General features: G+C 37.2%; 1 protein-coding gene across 1 annotated transcript in view; it reads left to right on the forward strand.

The window, feature by feature from the left end:
- The window catches only part of IGHMBP2 (immunoglobulin mu DNA binding protein 2), a 29,210-nt gene that overhangs the window by 5,682 nt on the left and 8,439 nt on the right, over window positions 1-15,089 (forward strand). The window contains exons 5-13 of the mRNA XM_072421536.1: window positions 671-834; window positions 3,404-3,604; window positions 4,803-4,950; window positions 7,231-7,405; window positions 8,650-8,832; window positions 9,530-9,648; window positions 10,506-10,600; window positions 10,913-11,003; window positions 13,958-14,860. Coding sequence (XP_072277637.1) covers window positions 671-834; window positions 3,404-3,604; window positions 4,803-4,950; window positions 7,231-7,405; window positions 8,650-8,832; window positions 9,530-9,648; window positions 10,506-10,600; window positions 10,913-11,003; window positions 13,958-14,860 — 2,079 coding nt within the window. The remainder of the gene's footprint in view (window positions 1-670; window positions 835-3,403; window positions 3,605-4,802; window positions 4,951-7,230; window positions 7,406-8,649; window positions 8,833-9,529; window positions 9,649-10,505; window positions 10,601-10,912; window positions 11,004-13,957; window positions 14,861-15,089) is intronic.

Genomic DNA, 15,089 nt, shown 5'->3' on the forward strand with positions numbered 1-15,089 from the left:
AATGTATTTTGCTATTGATTTTTGATTGGCTGAACTTGTTTTGCTTAACTATGTAAAAATTGGGTGAAGTGGAAGAATATGTAGATGTGGTGCCTGTACTTTATACCTGTTGGCTGATTTTTTTCTGATGTTAACTATTCAAGAGTACAGCATTTGTAAGTATGCATGTAAACACGGGCCAGCGTGGGAGCTCAGAGGTAGCACCCTCACCTTTGCAGTGCTGGGTCCCAGGTTCGAATCTCGACCAGGACTAGATCTGCATGGAGTTTTCAGGTTCTCCCCATGTTTGTTTGGGTTTCCTCCTACATACCAAAAACAAGCAGTTAGGTTAATTGGCTTCCCTCCCCCAAAAAATTGACCTTGGACTGTATTAAAGACATATGACTGAGTTAGGACATTAGATTGTAAGCCCTTTTGAGGACAGCTAGTGACATGATTATGGAATTTGTGAAGTGCTACGTAATATGTTGGTGCTATATAAATACTGTGTAATAATAATAATAAACAGGCACATATGAGCATAGAGCATCTGATATCGAGCATCATTTGCCTCTTCTGCCTTTTCTCTAGCAAAAGCTTTGGATTATAGTGTTGTGTTATCACAAATTCATTTTAAATCAGCCTTTGTTTTAGGTTTACTTTTTACTTAATGTTCCTCTTGTGCCTCCAGGACCAGTGGAATTTCTCAATCCATCTTTGGATGATTCACAGAAGGAGGCAGTTGTTTTTTCTTTAAACCAGAGAGAAGTTGCAATTATTCACGGTCCCCCTGGTACTGGTAAGACGACAACGGTGGTGGAAATCATTCTACAAGCTGTGAAGCAAGGACTAAAGGTGAGAAGAGGGCTGTGTTTGTCAGAACTCTTTGTTTTTCTCCATAAACAGTTCTGTTTTTATATTACAATGCCGAATTCAATCACTTTCATTAGGGCACCTGCTGTTGAGTCTAACACTGCTGTCGACAGAAATATTGTTTGTTGGGCCTAGACTAGCAGGCAATGACATGTCTTCAGTGAATTAAAAAATGTGATTAAAAAGCCAATGTTTCTTTCTTGCCAGTTTATGGAAAGAAAGGTACTGCAGTCCATAAATCCTGTCAGTCGGTGATTGTTCTAGAACTATATTTATTTTCTTTACATTGAAGCCCTTGCAAAAACTTGCAGGTAGCGGACAAAAAATTTACGGCATTGATAGCCAGTGACCTCAAGGTACATTTTTGGAACTTCAGACTTTCTAATCCATGATAATAAACATTGTCTGCTATATACAAAACTTGGTATGCTTACACTTTTTATGGATGTTTTTGACATATATATCATATATACATAAATACATTGGTACATACATATATGTATGCATTGACGTACATCTACTGTCACACTGCCCACCTAGATTTATTGATTCAGTCTATAGATTATCATGCAGCCCTGAGAGAAGTACAGAGCATCCAGCACTAAGGCTGCGTACGCATGCTCAATAATTGTCATTGGAAACAATCTTTCACAAAAGAAAGAAAGGATCCTTTCCAATGACAAAACTCTGAATGAGCACTGTACATACAGCATTGTTCTGTTCTATGGAGATGGGAGGGGGAGAACGACAGTGGCACCCTGCTGTGCTAAACGTGGGAAAGCACTTAAAAATGCTCCCATTGAATTCAATAGAGACTTTTGTAAGCATTTTTAAGCTTTTTATAAAAGCTTCCATTGAAAACAATGGGGGCTTTTATAAGTGTTTTTAGCAGGACTTTGGAATCTGGAAGCCCCCTTTAATAAGCAGACTCCCAGATCTCCACTACCCGACCCTGGGGAATGAGTACAGGGGCACATAAAACCCCTTACTCATTTCCTGAAATGGTTAAAATATGTGTAAAAATGAGACAAGGCTTTAATGTTAAAGTATTTTATTAAATATGTGTGTTTTGTGTAACGTAAACTTTTTTTTTACAGGTCATCCCACAATGAAAGAATGATTCCCACAGCTGCATTCATGACATAAGCACAGCCGTGGGACTCCTGACAGTGTGGGATTCCCAGGCACTAGTGGGTAAATGAGGACAAGTCTTCCTATTCAGCTCTAGTGCTTTGTGTTTGGTTAAGGAAAGGGAAACCCTGATGACGCTTGAGCAGTCATCAGGATTTCCCTTTCCTCAACCAATCATGAAGCGGAGCAATCAGCGGAGCTCTGCTATGCTGATAGCTCGGCCCTCCTGATTGCTCCCCCAGCCCTGGCAAAACTATGACATGTGTTCTTGGATACAGAACACATGTCACAGCTACTCTAGGACTACGGGAGCAATCAAGAATGAAGCAGTCAGCATAGCTGAGCTCTGCTGATTTTTCTGCTCCGTGATTGGCTGAGGAAAGGGAAACACTGATGACAGCTCAAGCAGCATCAGGGTTTCCCTTTCCTCAGCAAATCACGGAGCACTAGAGGTGAATGGGTTGACTTGCCCTCATTTGCCCTTTAGTGCCTGGGGATCCCACACTGTCAGGAGTCCCACAGCTGTGCGCATATCATAAATGCAGCTGTGGGAATCATCCTGTCATTGTTGGATAACCTGTAAAAAGTTTGTTACAAAAACACATTCATTAAAATACTTTAACATTAAAGCCTCGTCTAATTTTTAACTCTTTCAGGGAATGACTAAGGGGTTTTCTGTACCCCTGTACTCATTCCCTAAAAGGGTTAAAGGAAAACTTTTATAAGCACTTATGTAAAATTGCAGTAAAGCGCGTCATAGGCATTTATAAGAGTTTTTTACAGTTGTAAAGACAAGCTTTAAAACGCTTGTAAAAAAGCATTAAAACACATATAAATGTGGTAGGAAGGTTTACATGCGTTTTTAAAACTGTCCGTGTAGACCCAGCCTAAATTACATTATTATTTAATATTACCAACATGAACTTTGATACAAAGTAAGCACATACACAGAAAAACAGATTGACTTATGCAACCCCATGGTGCTCAAAAGTGTTTACACTTGGATTGTGATGAGTTTAGGGTGCTGCATAGCAAATGAATTACTGCACTAATGTGCCGGTTACTGCTCAGCTGAACCACCAAACAGATTTTAACTTTTTTGGCTAAACTTTTTGGGAATAAAAAATAAGCCTGGTTTGACAGTCACTGGGCTGTATGATGGAACAGAAACATTGAGATCCTGCTACAGTACTGACGTTTTGGCACCAGTATAGAACCTTAAAACATGACATGTAAATGATACAGCTATATTGCTGCTTCTAATTCATAGTGAATGAAAACCTCTTCAGCATTCTAATACATTTTTTTTACAACTCGTGTATTTGCTCTTGTCTTCATTAGACTTCTACTGTAAGTGGCTTAATATTACCATTGATATTAAGACCAATATAAGCTAAGATGTTTTATATTGTTTCCAAAGGTTCTTTGCTGTGCTCCCTCCAATGTAGCCGTTGACAATCTAGTGGAGCGTTTGGCTCTTTATAGAGAGCGGATATTACGTCTTGGTCACCCTGCACGTCTGCTGGAATCCTTACAACATCACTCTCTAGATGCCATATTGGCACGTAGTGATAATGCTCAGATAGTTGCTGACATACGCAAAGATATTGACCTAACATTTGTAAGTATTAATGCTTTTTTGTTTTTTTTGGTGACTTGTCCTGTAACTGATTTCTCCTGCCATTCATTAGAAGATGGTGCATGACCATGCATTTAAAAGGTTACTACTATAGCTGTATGCAGAATTATTAACAATCAATACAAGAAGGAAGGATAATTGTTGTATAATTTGTATGCAGATGTATCCAATGTCAGCGCCTGGGTTGCACTCTGATGCCACACCAATGACAATTAGTGTAAATCAATGCCAAGCCACTATCCAAACAGTGTAATTTGGAAGTGATCGCAAGTTCAGAAAATGAAAATAAAAATTGTTCTGTGCACACTGTGTTATAAATGACTGATGGATCCTGGCATAGGTCAGAAGGGCCTTCCATGTGTCACCTTTACATTTTTTTTTGGACCTAACCAAAGGCTGTCTCTAGAAAGGTAAATGCCTCCTGCCCTTCCTTTCTAGCAATTCTAGAATGGTAGGAGAATGCATTGTCAAATGAGAGGTAAATCAGCCACAGTTTGAGGAACCCCCCAGTAAACTTTGGAGGAACCCTGGTTGAGACTGGCTGGTATAGGGAAAGAAAGATACAATATATAAAGGAAAAAGTGTAACCTTTCTTGTTTTTAGTGCTTTCTGTGATTTGTAATGCTCTCCAAGCATTGTCATTGTGACATAAAACGAGGGAAAATCCAAAATTTTGATTTATCAGAATAGGAATATAGGGCAAATCTTCTAGTTGGTGGCACACTTGTTACATTGACAACTGTTTAAGAGAGGATTTCCCTCCCATCGTAGACATTGTTCCTGAAATATAAAAGATCTCCAAAGCCAGAGAGGATAAACTTTTATCAGTGAAGCTGGGTGATCCAGCAAACCTGGAATAGATTTCTTCAAAGTCATTTGCTAGCAAATCCTGGACCAGATCCATTCTAGGTTTGCTGGATCACCCTTCTTCACTGATGAAAGTGTATCTTCTCCAGCAATCGAGAGCTTTAATAAATCAGGCCCATTGCATGTCACTTCCTGTGGTGTTTATGGGAAAGAAAATAAAGGGAAATCTCCCTAACAAATATTCTTTAGATATACTTTAAATGCAAATAAATCTACAAATTTAATGTAAAGGGGAAAAGTGTTTATTTAAACGTCTGTGTTTTTTCCTTCTTACAGCAGGTGTGTGATCTCATTTTATTGTCCAATTTTCTAGGCAAAAATTAGGAAACTGTCTCGCAAGGAGGAAAAGGGAAGCTTTAGAAATGAAATCAAAGCTCTTAGGAAAGAACTGAAGGAACGTGAGGAGGCAGCCATGATTGAAACGTTGAAAGCTGCCAATGTTATCCTAAGTACAAATACAGGTTAGTGTACAGGTTACTGGAACTTCTTCCAGCACACAATATTATAATGATGTATAAGAATATTTCCATCACATTTACTTACTACAGCTATTGATTGCTTTTTATATTAGACTTCTTGCCCTATGATTCATATACCATTTGTGAGATATTCCCTAAGGTTATAAATAGAATAGTAAAGTGACTCACATATCTCCTAACAGAGTTGTTCGATTCATCATGGCTGCAAATGCCTGCTTTCTATTTAATATACTCAAACACTGTTTGTATGTCTTGTACAGTCAACATACAAGCTGCACTTTGTATTATTGAGGGGGAACATTTTACAGGAATTATCGTTACCTTATTATAGTTTCATTTTCCCCTTTTCCTCTCAAGGAGAAAACTGTATTACTAGAGTATGTCTACCCATAAGGAATATGCTAGTTATGGATGAAGCCTGGTTAGCTATGTGAACTTTTATTTTTCATATTTCTCGGGTACTACAACATTGTGATTTCCTTGCCAAAATTCTAGACTCTGCCCACGTGGATGTACAAACTGTTTCTTCCATCTCCAGAGGTTCTCATGCATGTGCTAAATTATTATTATTATTATTATTATTATTATTAATAATAATAATAATAATAATAATAATAATAATAATAATAAACAGGGATGTATATAGAACCAACATATTTTGGAGTGCTGTACATTAAAAAGGAGTTGCAAATGACAGACAGACATTGGCACAGGAGAGGACCCTGCCCTGAAGAACTTAAAATCTAGGAGGTGGGGAAAGTATCACACAATAGCAGGGAGCCAGTGAGACCCTTCTGTAATGGACACAGTCATTTCCCAAATCTATTAAAGGTAACCCCAAGCAATTTTTTCTTAATTTGAATCGAGTGGAAAAGAGTTAGAACCCCTACTGGATTTCTGCTAGAGCTCTTCACCCTCACTTCCTATTCTGCTGAATACAGTCCTACCATCTAGCAACTTGGGAGAACTTTCCTACAGCAGACAGAAATAAAATTACTTTTCTTAGTAGAGTAAGACTAGACTAGAACCCATTATATTTGTATTATTGTCTGTCTCACCATTCCAGATTCACAAATGGTGAATCCATTGTCGGTAGAAGAGGAAGCGATAGGAAATATCTGTAATAAAGCCTCGGAAAGCAGAAAGAAACCAACAGTTTTAATCCCTCCCCACTCAAATTTAAACTAGAAAAATATATGCCTCAACTCACATAAGGGTCATACTGATAGACAAATTGAGAAAAATATTAGAAGCTATCAGAAGCTATTCCTCCATCATAAAAACAATAAAATCTGTGTTTTGAATGGACTGGTCCTTTAAAGGTGCCTTTTCCTAGGTCAATGAAGGCATTGTCCCCAAAATAAAATTCATTAAATAATTCTCCACTTTCTTTTCAAATCAAAAGTGTCATCCTGCTTCTGTTATTTATGTAAAATGCTTTTATATCAGTACAGATAAGTCACAGTTCTGGATCCACCTGCAGGTGGCACTGCAAAATAACTCAAAAAACAATACTAAAGGCTTAGCATGTTTTAAAGGGCTTTTCTATTTATCAAAGCATTATTATTAATATTATTAATGATAATAAACAGTATTTATATACCGCCAACATATTGTGCAGCGCTGTATTACACAGCTTTAATGTAAAGTGGTAGTACAATGTCTTGGGCACAATAAGTCCTGCCTTACAGCTAAAATGGCAAAGATCTTTGTTGCTTATGGTATATTTGTCTCAGTTATTAAAGTGTCTAAAGTGTCTTTCATTCTTTAGTGCAGTGTGATAGAGTGGAAGAGAGACTCTAATTGGGTTCTGCAGGCAACTAAAAGTTTTTTTCTATAGACAGTTTAAAGGGTCCAGATGTACAGGTAATAGTGAAAATCACTTTTCTATATCAAACGGCCTAGTAATTCCATTAATGTTCACGTTAACCAGTCTTTGTAAGATCCTTATAATGACTGAGGAGGCATCAGTTGATGCCTATGCAAAATTTATACATACAAAGAAATGGTGATGCCACCCTTTTCAGGTATAGATAACTTGTAAATAGGGGTAAATGTCATTTTTCCTACAAAGCCACTGAATCTTTCCATCCAAACCGTGCAAAACAGATTGTCGGATCTCAGAATTCTGGCATCAAGTCATGCAAATTCAGTGTTTCATTTAGGAAAGTGGATTTTCATCCTAATCACCAATAATTGTTTATTGTGAAATTTTGGACTTGTACACACATTGATCTGTTTCCAAACCCCTTTTCTTGCCAGGTGCTTCCCCGGACGGCCCTCTGAAACTGCTTCCTGATAATTACTTTGACCTGGTGGTGATTGATGAGTGCGCTCAGGCTTTAGAGGCCAGCTGCTGGATAGCTCTACTGCAGGCGAGGAAGTGTATCTTGGCCGGAGATCACAAACAGCTACCACCCACCATCATATCTCATAAGTAGGGAAGCAAACGCGGCATTCATTTCCATTTGTCTCAATATTGTCAATAACTCTGTCTTCTTTTTCAATCTTTAAAACAGCTTACTTATTGTATTGCTTTACAAAAGCAGCATAATGTATTGTCTAATATCCTGGTTTTGCAGTTCATGTTAGACTTAAAACTAAACTTCAAGCCACTAAATAAGAAGTTGATATATGTGAACTATTTTACCTGCCAATAGATGTGTAACGGTGTTTGGCCATTCTTGTGCTCTGTGCCAAACTGCTCACCCAGGCTAGTCAAAGTTTAGCTAAAGTCTAAACCTTACAGTTGGTACAAGACCAGGAGTCGACATTTATAATGGGTACATCTTTTCCAGTGGCGACTATCTAAGAGGTAAATTCTCCTTACTTCCTGTTTTGCAAAAAGTTTAATTTTTCCAGTGAGTCCCAGAAACCAGTAAAAAATCATAGGTTTTAAATTTTCCCTAGCTATAAGTAATACAAAATAAAATCTCTCTTTACACTTACCAGAAAAAGACGTTTTTTACACAAATCTTGTGTAGGCAGAAAGGAACAAACTTTGGATAAGGCTGTAATGACACAGGGAGGAGGGTACACACAACCCTGAAGAAGGAGAGTTTGTCCTTCTTGAAAAGTGTTGGCTTTTCCTAGCAAGTGCAAATATTTTTGTTTCTCTCTACAAACAGTAAAAATCTGAGAATCTAACTTTTCCACCCATACCCTAAAAAATAAATCCTATTTTTTTTAATACTGGTTATGTGCCTGTTGTTGAGTTAGCTTGTTACATCCTGTACAGCTGATTCCATTGCTGTATAGTAAAAAAGAAGGTTATCTAACAAAGGCTTGGCAATAAAAATACTTCCAAATACTTCTGCAGTCAGCTACTGGCTTGATTTCACAACAATCGCAAGGTATGCAGCAAAAAAAAATTTGTAAAAAAATTTTTTTTTTTTATGTCCGACTACTTCCAACTCTCAGAAAACTTCTTTCCAGTTGAAAACAATAAAAAAAAATATGTTGGGTGTTCTTTTTTTTTTTTTGGATAGAGTGTTTTAATTAGAGTATTTTTGTATATTTTTAGCGTAATTATTGTGAAGTATATGCTTTTACATATTACACTTTTATATTGCAGAAAGTGTGATTTTATTTTTGGTTGTGATCCCAGAATGTCGTTGAAGTCTATGCCCCATGCACTGCACATTCTAAAAATGCTTGAACCCCTGTTGTATTGTTCTTTAGGGCTGCATCAAAGGGTCTGTCCCTCAGCTTGATGGAGCGGATAATCGAGAAGTATGGGGACAGAGTGGTGAAGATGCTGACAGTGCAGTATCGTATGAATGACTCTATAATGCAGTGGGCTTCAAAAGCATTGTATGGAGGGAGGCTGACTGCACACTCCTCTGTCTCACACCATTTACTTAAGTAAGTTTTACTGCGCATATTGCTAATTAATCTCTATCATGTAGGTGGCTCATGGTTCTGTTGAAGGTAAGTTTGTGTAGACTGGAGGTTAAAGAGTTTTCAAAAAAGAAAGTGTTTCAATCAGTTGGTACATGAATAAATATCTTATTAAAGCTGTAAACACTTTTATATTTTCTTTGCTTTTGTCAAATCTCAAAAGAGTTAGTTTATTATTATTATTATTTTATTTATATTATCTTTATATTATAATTATTGCTTATTTTCTTCTGCTGGCAAATGTAACATGAATCAATGCACATAGAGCACAAACTTTTAACAGTTAACCACAACAAGTTTCTAGGGCTATTACTGTGTTAGGCTACCTATTAAGGGTCCATCTAGAGCTAATGTGGGTTGCATTAAGGGAGCCTATTGAAAATGAATTGGTTGGCCATGCACTTTAACATGCTAAAAAAGACCCTTTTCTCTAATATAACCCACACCAGTGGACTCTCATTTATTGCATATACTGCATTGCAGTATACTACAAGCAGGTGCTATGGGGTGCCACTAAAATTGAAATGTAGGGTGCATTAACCCATGTTAGGGGCATTACTGCAACGCAAGTAAGTCCATCAGTTAGTGTAGAATGGGAGCCGAAGAGAATTTAGGTTGTAAACTCTAATTAATATTTTTTGTGTTTTGCTGAATTTCCTAGAGATTTGCCAGGGGTGGCATTAACTGAGGAGACCAGAATACCATTATTACTTATAGACACGGCACACTGTGGGCTTTTTGAGATGGATGTTGAAGATGAGCAGTCAAAAGGCAATCCAGGTAATATTGATTTTTTTTTTAGTATTTAGCTCTCCTAAAACTTTCTTGATATCTTGTGATATGTGTGAAGTATGCAGCCATGCACATCCCTATTCATGAACCTTGCCACTTTGGTTAAATTTCCCAGGCAGCAATGCCATATCAAAGCAGTTCAGAGTGCTACAAATAGAACCATTGAACTGGGCAAAACATGGAATACAATAATAATTCTACATTGCTTTTATAATTTTGGTTGTGAAGGTCCATGTTTGTGGGTCTGAAAAAAAGGGTTGACCTCTCAGAGTACTGGCGTATCCAGAAGCTGGTGAGGTAATCTTGGCAGCACTCTGTTGGTTGGAAGTGGAAAACCTACACATTCAGATCTAAACCTTAAATGGACTTTTTTTTTCATAAATGACTGCTTTTACCCTTGTTCATATTTTTATGCACCTTAGTACTGCTGTCATCTTTTGCCTTTTCCTATCTACATGCCCACACTACAGCATACATATCTCTGCTGTGGTTTGCTTTAATGATTGTGACAATGGCAGACCATGTCTGGGCACTGTGTTGGCAAAGCTGCCTAAAACCATCAGAAATAGATATTACAGGTAATAATTTTTGGGGTACAAGAGACAACAAACATCTCATAAAAGGAAGTGCCTTAACAAGGACATCCATAAAAGGATTTCCTGGTTTTGTTTAAATGAAAGTTACTGACTATAATAATATGCACTTTGAAAACCTGATTAATTTTTTTTTTACCAAGATATCTCAAAATTACGATATGAGATTTTAGAGAGTTTTAGATCTTAGAGTTTAGATCTGCTTTAATTACATACAAGTATTTATGGTGTTGTTTTCTTTTCTCCTGCCAGGTGAGGTGCGACTAGTGGATTTACACATCCAGGCACTCACAAATGCTGGTTTGAAAGCTCGGGATATTGCTGTAATATCCCCCTACAACCTTCAGGTGAGGACACATATTTAAATCAGGACACTGCTAAGCTTCATTTGCATCTATTGCTGGGTTTCCCTTTGCAACCAAAGCTGACACACTGCATGTGCAGCTCAGCTTTGACACCAGAAACCCGGCATCAGGCAGGTTAGAAGCATTACTGCACAAGGGACATTGTCTGTCCTTTTCTACAATATTGACTTGCCTAATTATGCTAAATTTAAAGAGGAATTAAACCCTGCTATTCTCGCCTGTCCCTGTGCTGTCGCCACCTTCTTTCTTCGCTTTCTAGGTGCCATTTTGAGTAATATTGATTGGCTGGGTCAGCATGACGCTGCGTGGGAGTTCATTCAGTCCCGGGAAGTAGCAATGCCAGGTATCACGGCAAATTTGACATTTTCACTGAGGGATCAGGCAGGTAAGAAGGCTTTCCTGTCCCTTTCTGCAACAAAACCATCTAAACACAAGATTTTAAAATGGAAATTAGGCTCCACTTTAAATTGAACTAAAATTCAGCGTAAGATAAAATATGCCCTGCCCTTAGATCATTCTCGGTAATGTTTGTAGTAGTACCTGCCATACTGAAAATGTTTAATGGTCAGATGAAAGTCACCTTGTGAGGTCTAACCCTATCTGCGACAGGTCCTTTATGGTTTTGGTAATCTGAGACGTATTCAGTAATAAAACAGGTTGTAGCAGTTCTTGGCAACTAAACTGATTTTGTGTGCCTCTGTGCACAGTGACTCTGGGAATGTTCTTTTATAGATTACATTTTAGAGTATTGTTGCTTCCCATCCTTGTGGGCATTCCATAGCAGTGACTTTTAACAGCTGCCAGAGCACTGGGCTTCCCTTGTGAACCTTATACTTTTAATTGCATATGATCTGCATTTTCAGGTTTATTTTATATTCTGAAATGCTTTTTAAACCAGTGAACAGACCCCCTTATAGAGTCAATTATAGGCTGAAGAGTTTCAATAGTTTAATAGTTGCTTATATTTTTCAGGCATGCCTAAGGAAAAAATATGTGCTTGAGTTCCTCAATTTGTTGACATTTTGTGACGATCATTAGGAATTTCCTTAAACCTTTTGGGATTTTATATGATAAAAATGCTGCTTGAGAAGCTGGAATGCTGATAGGCAGGAACAGACAAACAGAAACAGATTTAAGAACTATGGCAGGGAGACCAAACTGTTGGAATATCTATCTTAAATGGTTGGGTCAGGATGACGTTACTTCTCTGAAGAAGTTTGGGAGTTCATTAAGTCCCAGAAGCTGGGAAACACCAAGAATCTTGGCTTCTTACTTTGAGCTGTGCATGCAAATTTGACAAATAAAAAGAGCAATCAGGCAGGTATGTTTAATTGCAGAAGGGACATTGTATGTCTGTTTCTGCATTAATGCCCGGCCTGGTCACAAATTTCTAAAGAACTTCTGAAGAAGTTCTGCTTTAAATGATCTTTTGTGCAATACTGTTTATCAGCAGTAGATGGTGCTGTGTCTTCATGTAACAAACTCTAATACCGTATGTCCAATTTATACTCCAGTGTTTCAGATGGCAAGAGTTTGGTATACACTTTATATGAGGACACATCACCATCTAGTGGTGCGACCCAAGAAAAAACTGAAATTATTTATTCTAATGGCATTTTATTGTCAAGAAATTATGGTTAATATTCAAGAATTTATCCTAACATTTTTACTTGTACATTGTAAGATGCTAAATCTTAACTTTTTTAAACAGGTTCACTTTAATTACATTTAAGTATTTGATTACAATAAAAATTCACTAAAGCTTTAATTCACAAAGAGGCAAAAGTTAATTTGGATATTTTTATGATCTAATTAAAGTTTTCCCAAATTGTTTACTAGACAAAAATATATACAATACCATAAGTATGGATAGTGATTACACTGCTTCAGTATCAGCTGACCAATTTCAGTTCTTCACCTGTACTAGTCAGCTATATAGGCTTCTATGTATTTCTCCTAAATTGTGGGCCAATTCAGGAATCTGATTAACTGTAACCACCAAAAAGAAAATGTTATACACATGCATTAAATTTGTATTAATGCTTATGTATAAATAATATTCCATTTATAATGTATTCTGCAGCTGCCATATTTATATTATATTTCTATCACTGTAAGACATCAGACGATGAAGATATATTCAAAACTCAGGACTGGAAAATATAGAAATTGTCAGGATCACACATTACATACCTAGTATATCAAGTGCTGTCCCCATAGAGCAGCCATATCGGTTCAGCATGGTCTTAGTGTACCATCAGGTTATGTTTTATACATTTCAGTTACTTTGAAAAATATTGTATAAGCAGCATGTAAAGAGTAGATGCAAAAGAAAGGTCTTTTTGGCAAATAAAAAATAGGTTTTTACTTCTGAGAGTTACCAAATATATACAGGAAAGTAACATTTATATTTTTGCTGGACATCACACAGCTGAAATAAATTGTGTCAAATTTAGGATGTTGTCTTTTTTACCTGACGCGTTTGGCCTTGTGGCTTCTTCAAGGGCTATTAAGAGACTTTTACTGGTTTACAGAACAATACAAAATAATAATAATAAGGATATGCATTATTTAAGGATATGGCATATCCATGTATTCTAACAATTATAGTATAAATATAAACAATTACCGATTTACAATAGTAAATAGTGAATTGTGACCATGTTATTTTGTATCCCAGAAGTAAAAACCTTTTATTTGCCAAAAGCCCCTTCTTTTGCCTCTATTCTCTACCTGTTTTAAAGGTAATTTGGGTCTGGCATCTGATATTAAGTTTGAACTTTGATGGATAATCTGAGCTTTATTAATCCCTTTGTTCTAACCTATTGTATAAGCAAAAAAATATAGGCCGTATCTCTCCATAGAACTGATCGCTGGGCAGATATAAAAAAAAAAAACGCAGAGTGCAGAAGGATTTTTTTTTTAATTATTGGTTTATCTTTTATTTACAACTAAGTACCTTAATTTGTCTGGATTTCTATGATCTCTTGTGAATCAGAGTTAAAACTGGAAGAGGGAGGAACAGTACTTGAAGCCAAGCCAATGACGCTTCTCGGCTTGCACATGTGCTGTCAAAAAACATGCTGAGAGAAGGAGGAAGGAGCTCATATTTTAGCTCTTGTACAGTCGAAGGCAGGTAACCAAGTTGTGTTGCTTTAGTGCAGTAGAGAAAAGTCCTATTACAGAGGTCACCAACCTAGCAGTGCCCTGTGTATATTTTTATACACCCTGACGTGGTGTATAGAAATATAGCTCAGATGTATGCATTTTATATGTGCATTTAGCTATTTGCATGGAGTTCAGGAGGGAGTTCATGGAGTGCAAGTTAACCAGGGTGAGTTATAAACTGCTGGCTTTTGCACTATCTCTTAAAATTGTTTTGCTGTCACGCAGGTGAAGTTGGCTTTTTGGCCGAAGAGCGAAGAATCAACGTAGCTGTTACACGTGCTCGGCGCCATGTTTCTGTTATTTGTGATTCCCATACAGTCAGCAACAACAAATTTCTCAAAGAGCTAGTGACATACTTCAACGAAAAGGGCGAGGTCCGAACTGCTTTTGAATACCTTGATGACATCGTCCCTGAGAAATATTCCCATGACAACGAAAGTTCTAAACCAGAAACTACTATTAAGAAAGACAGCAAAGTAAAGCCTAAAAGATCCAGAAATTCAAATCTGGGAAGTGATAATTCTAACACTTCAAGTGAGCATCAGGCAAAGGAGAAGAACAGAACAAATCAAGCTGACTCTGTTAGGAACATCCAGCAATCTAAGAACTTAGATGACCAATCTGAAAGTTCAGCCAAAGAAAAACTGCAGAAAGAGATTGATGACTTCATAGCTGATCATCATAAAACCCAGTTAATGTTCCCTTCAACACTTACATCGCATGACCGATTACTGGTTCACCAGATAGCAGAGAATTGTGGACTGCAGCATGTAAGCACAGGAGACGGCAAAAACAGATGCATTACGCTTTCCAAGCACAAAGTCATTTCAGCCGATGCTGTCTCACATACAATGGATGGTTCTGATACTCCAAAACATGTACAGTCACACACATCCGTAAAAGAAGCAAGTGAAAAAGAAATTAGCTATAAAGCTGCTTCCGGTAACTTTGATCTGAAGCACTTACACATGGAACGAATGCAGAGGGAGAATGTTAAACTTGCAGAAAAAGCAAAGATAAAAAAGGAAGCTGCGGTACCAAAAGTTCCTGAAAAGAAGATAGTGGATGCAAAACGTGGGTTTCCTTTATCTTTTACTCTTTGTTCTGGTTTCAGCAGGTTTCTGAAGAAATTAGTACGTATATGCAGTAAATCATAAAAAAACAAAATACAGCTTAAAGAGTAGCCAAGGTGTGAAAACTGTGCCTAAAAAGGCAAGAGACTAGTAACCAATATTGCCTGTAGGCTCCCTGCAGCTATTTTCCTAATTTCTGGCATACCAAGCCTAGTTATTAATATTAATAT

The sequence above is a fragment of the Pyxicephalus adspersus genome, chromosome 9 (assembly GCF_032062135.1).
Source record: "Pyxicephalus adspersus chromosome 9, UCB_Pads_2.0, whole genome shotgun sequence".
NCBI classification, from domain to species: Eukaryota; Metazoa; Chordata; class Amphibia; order Anura; family Pyxicephalidae; genus Pyxicephalus; species Pyxicephalus adspersus.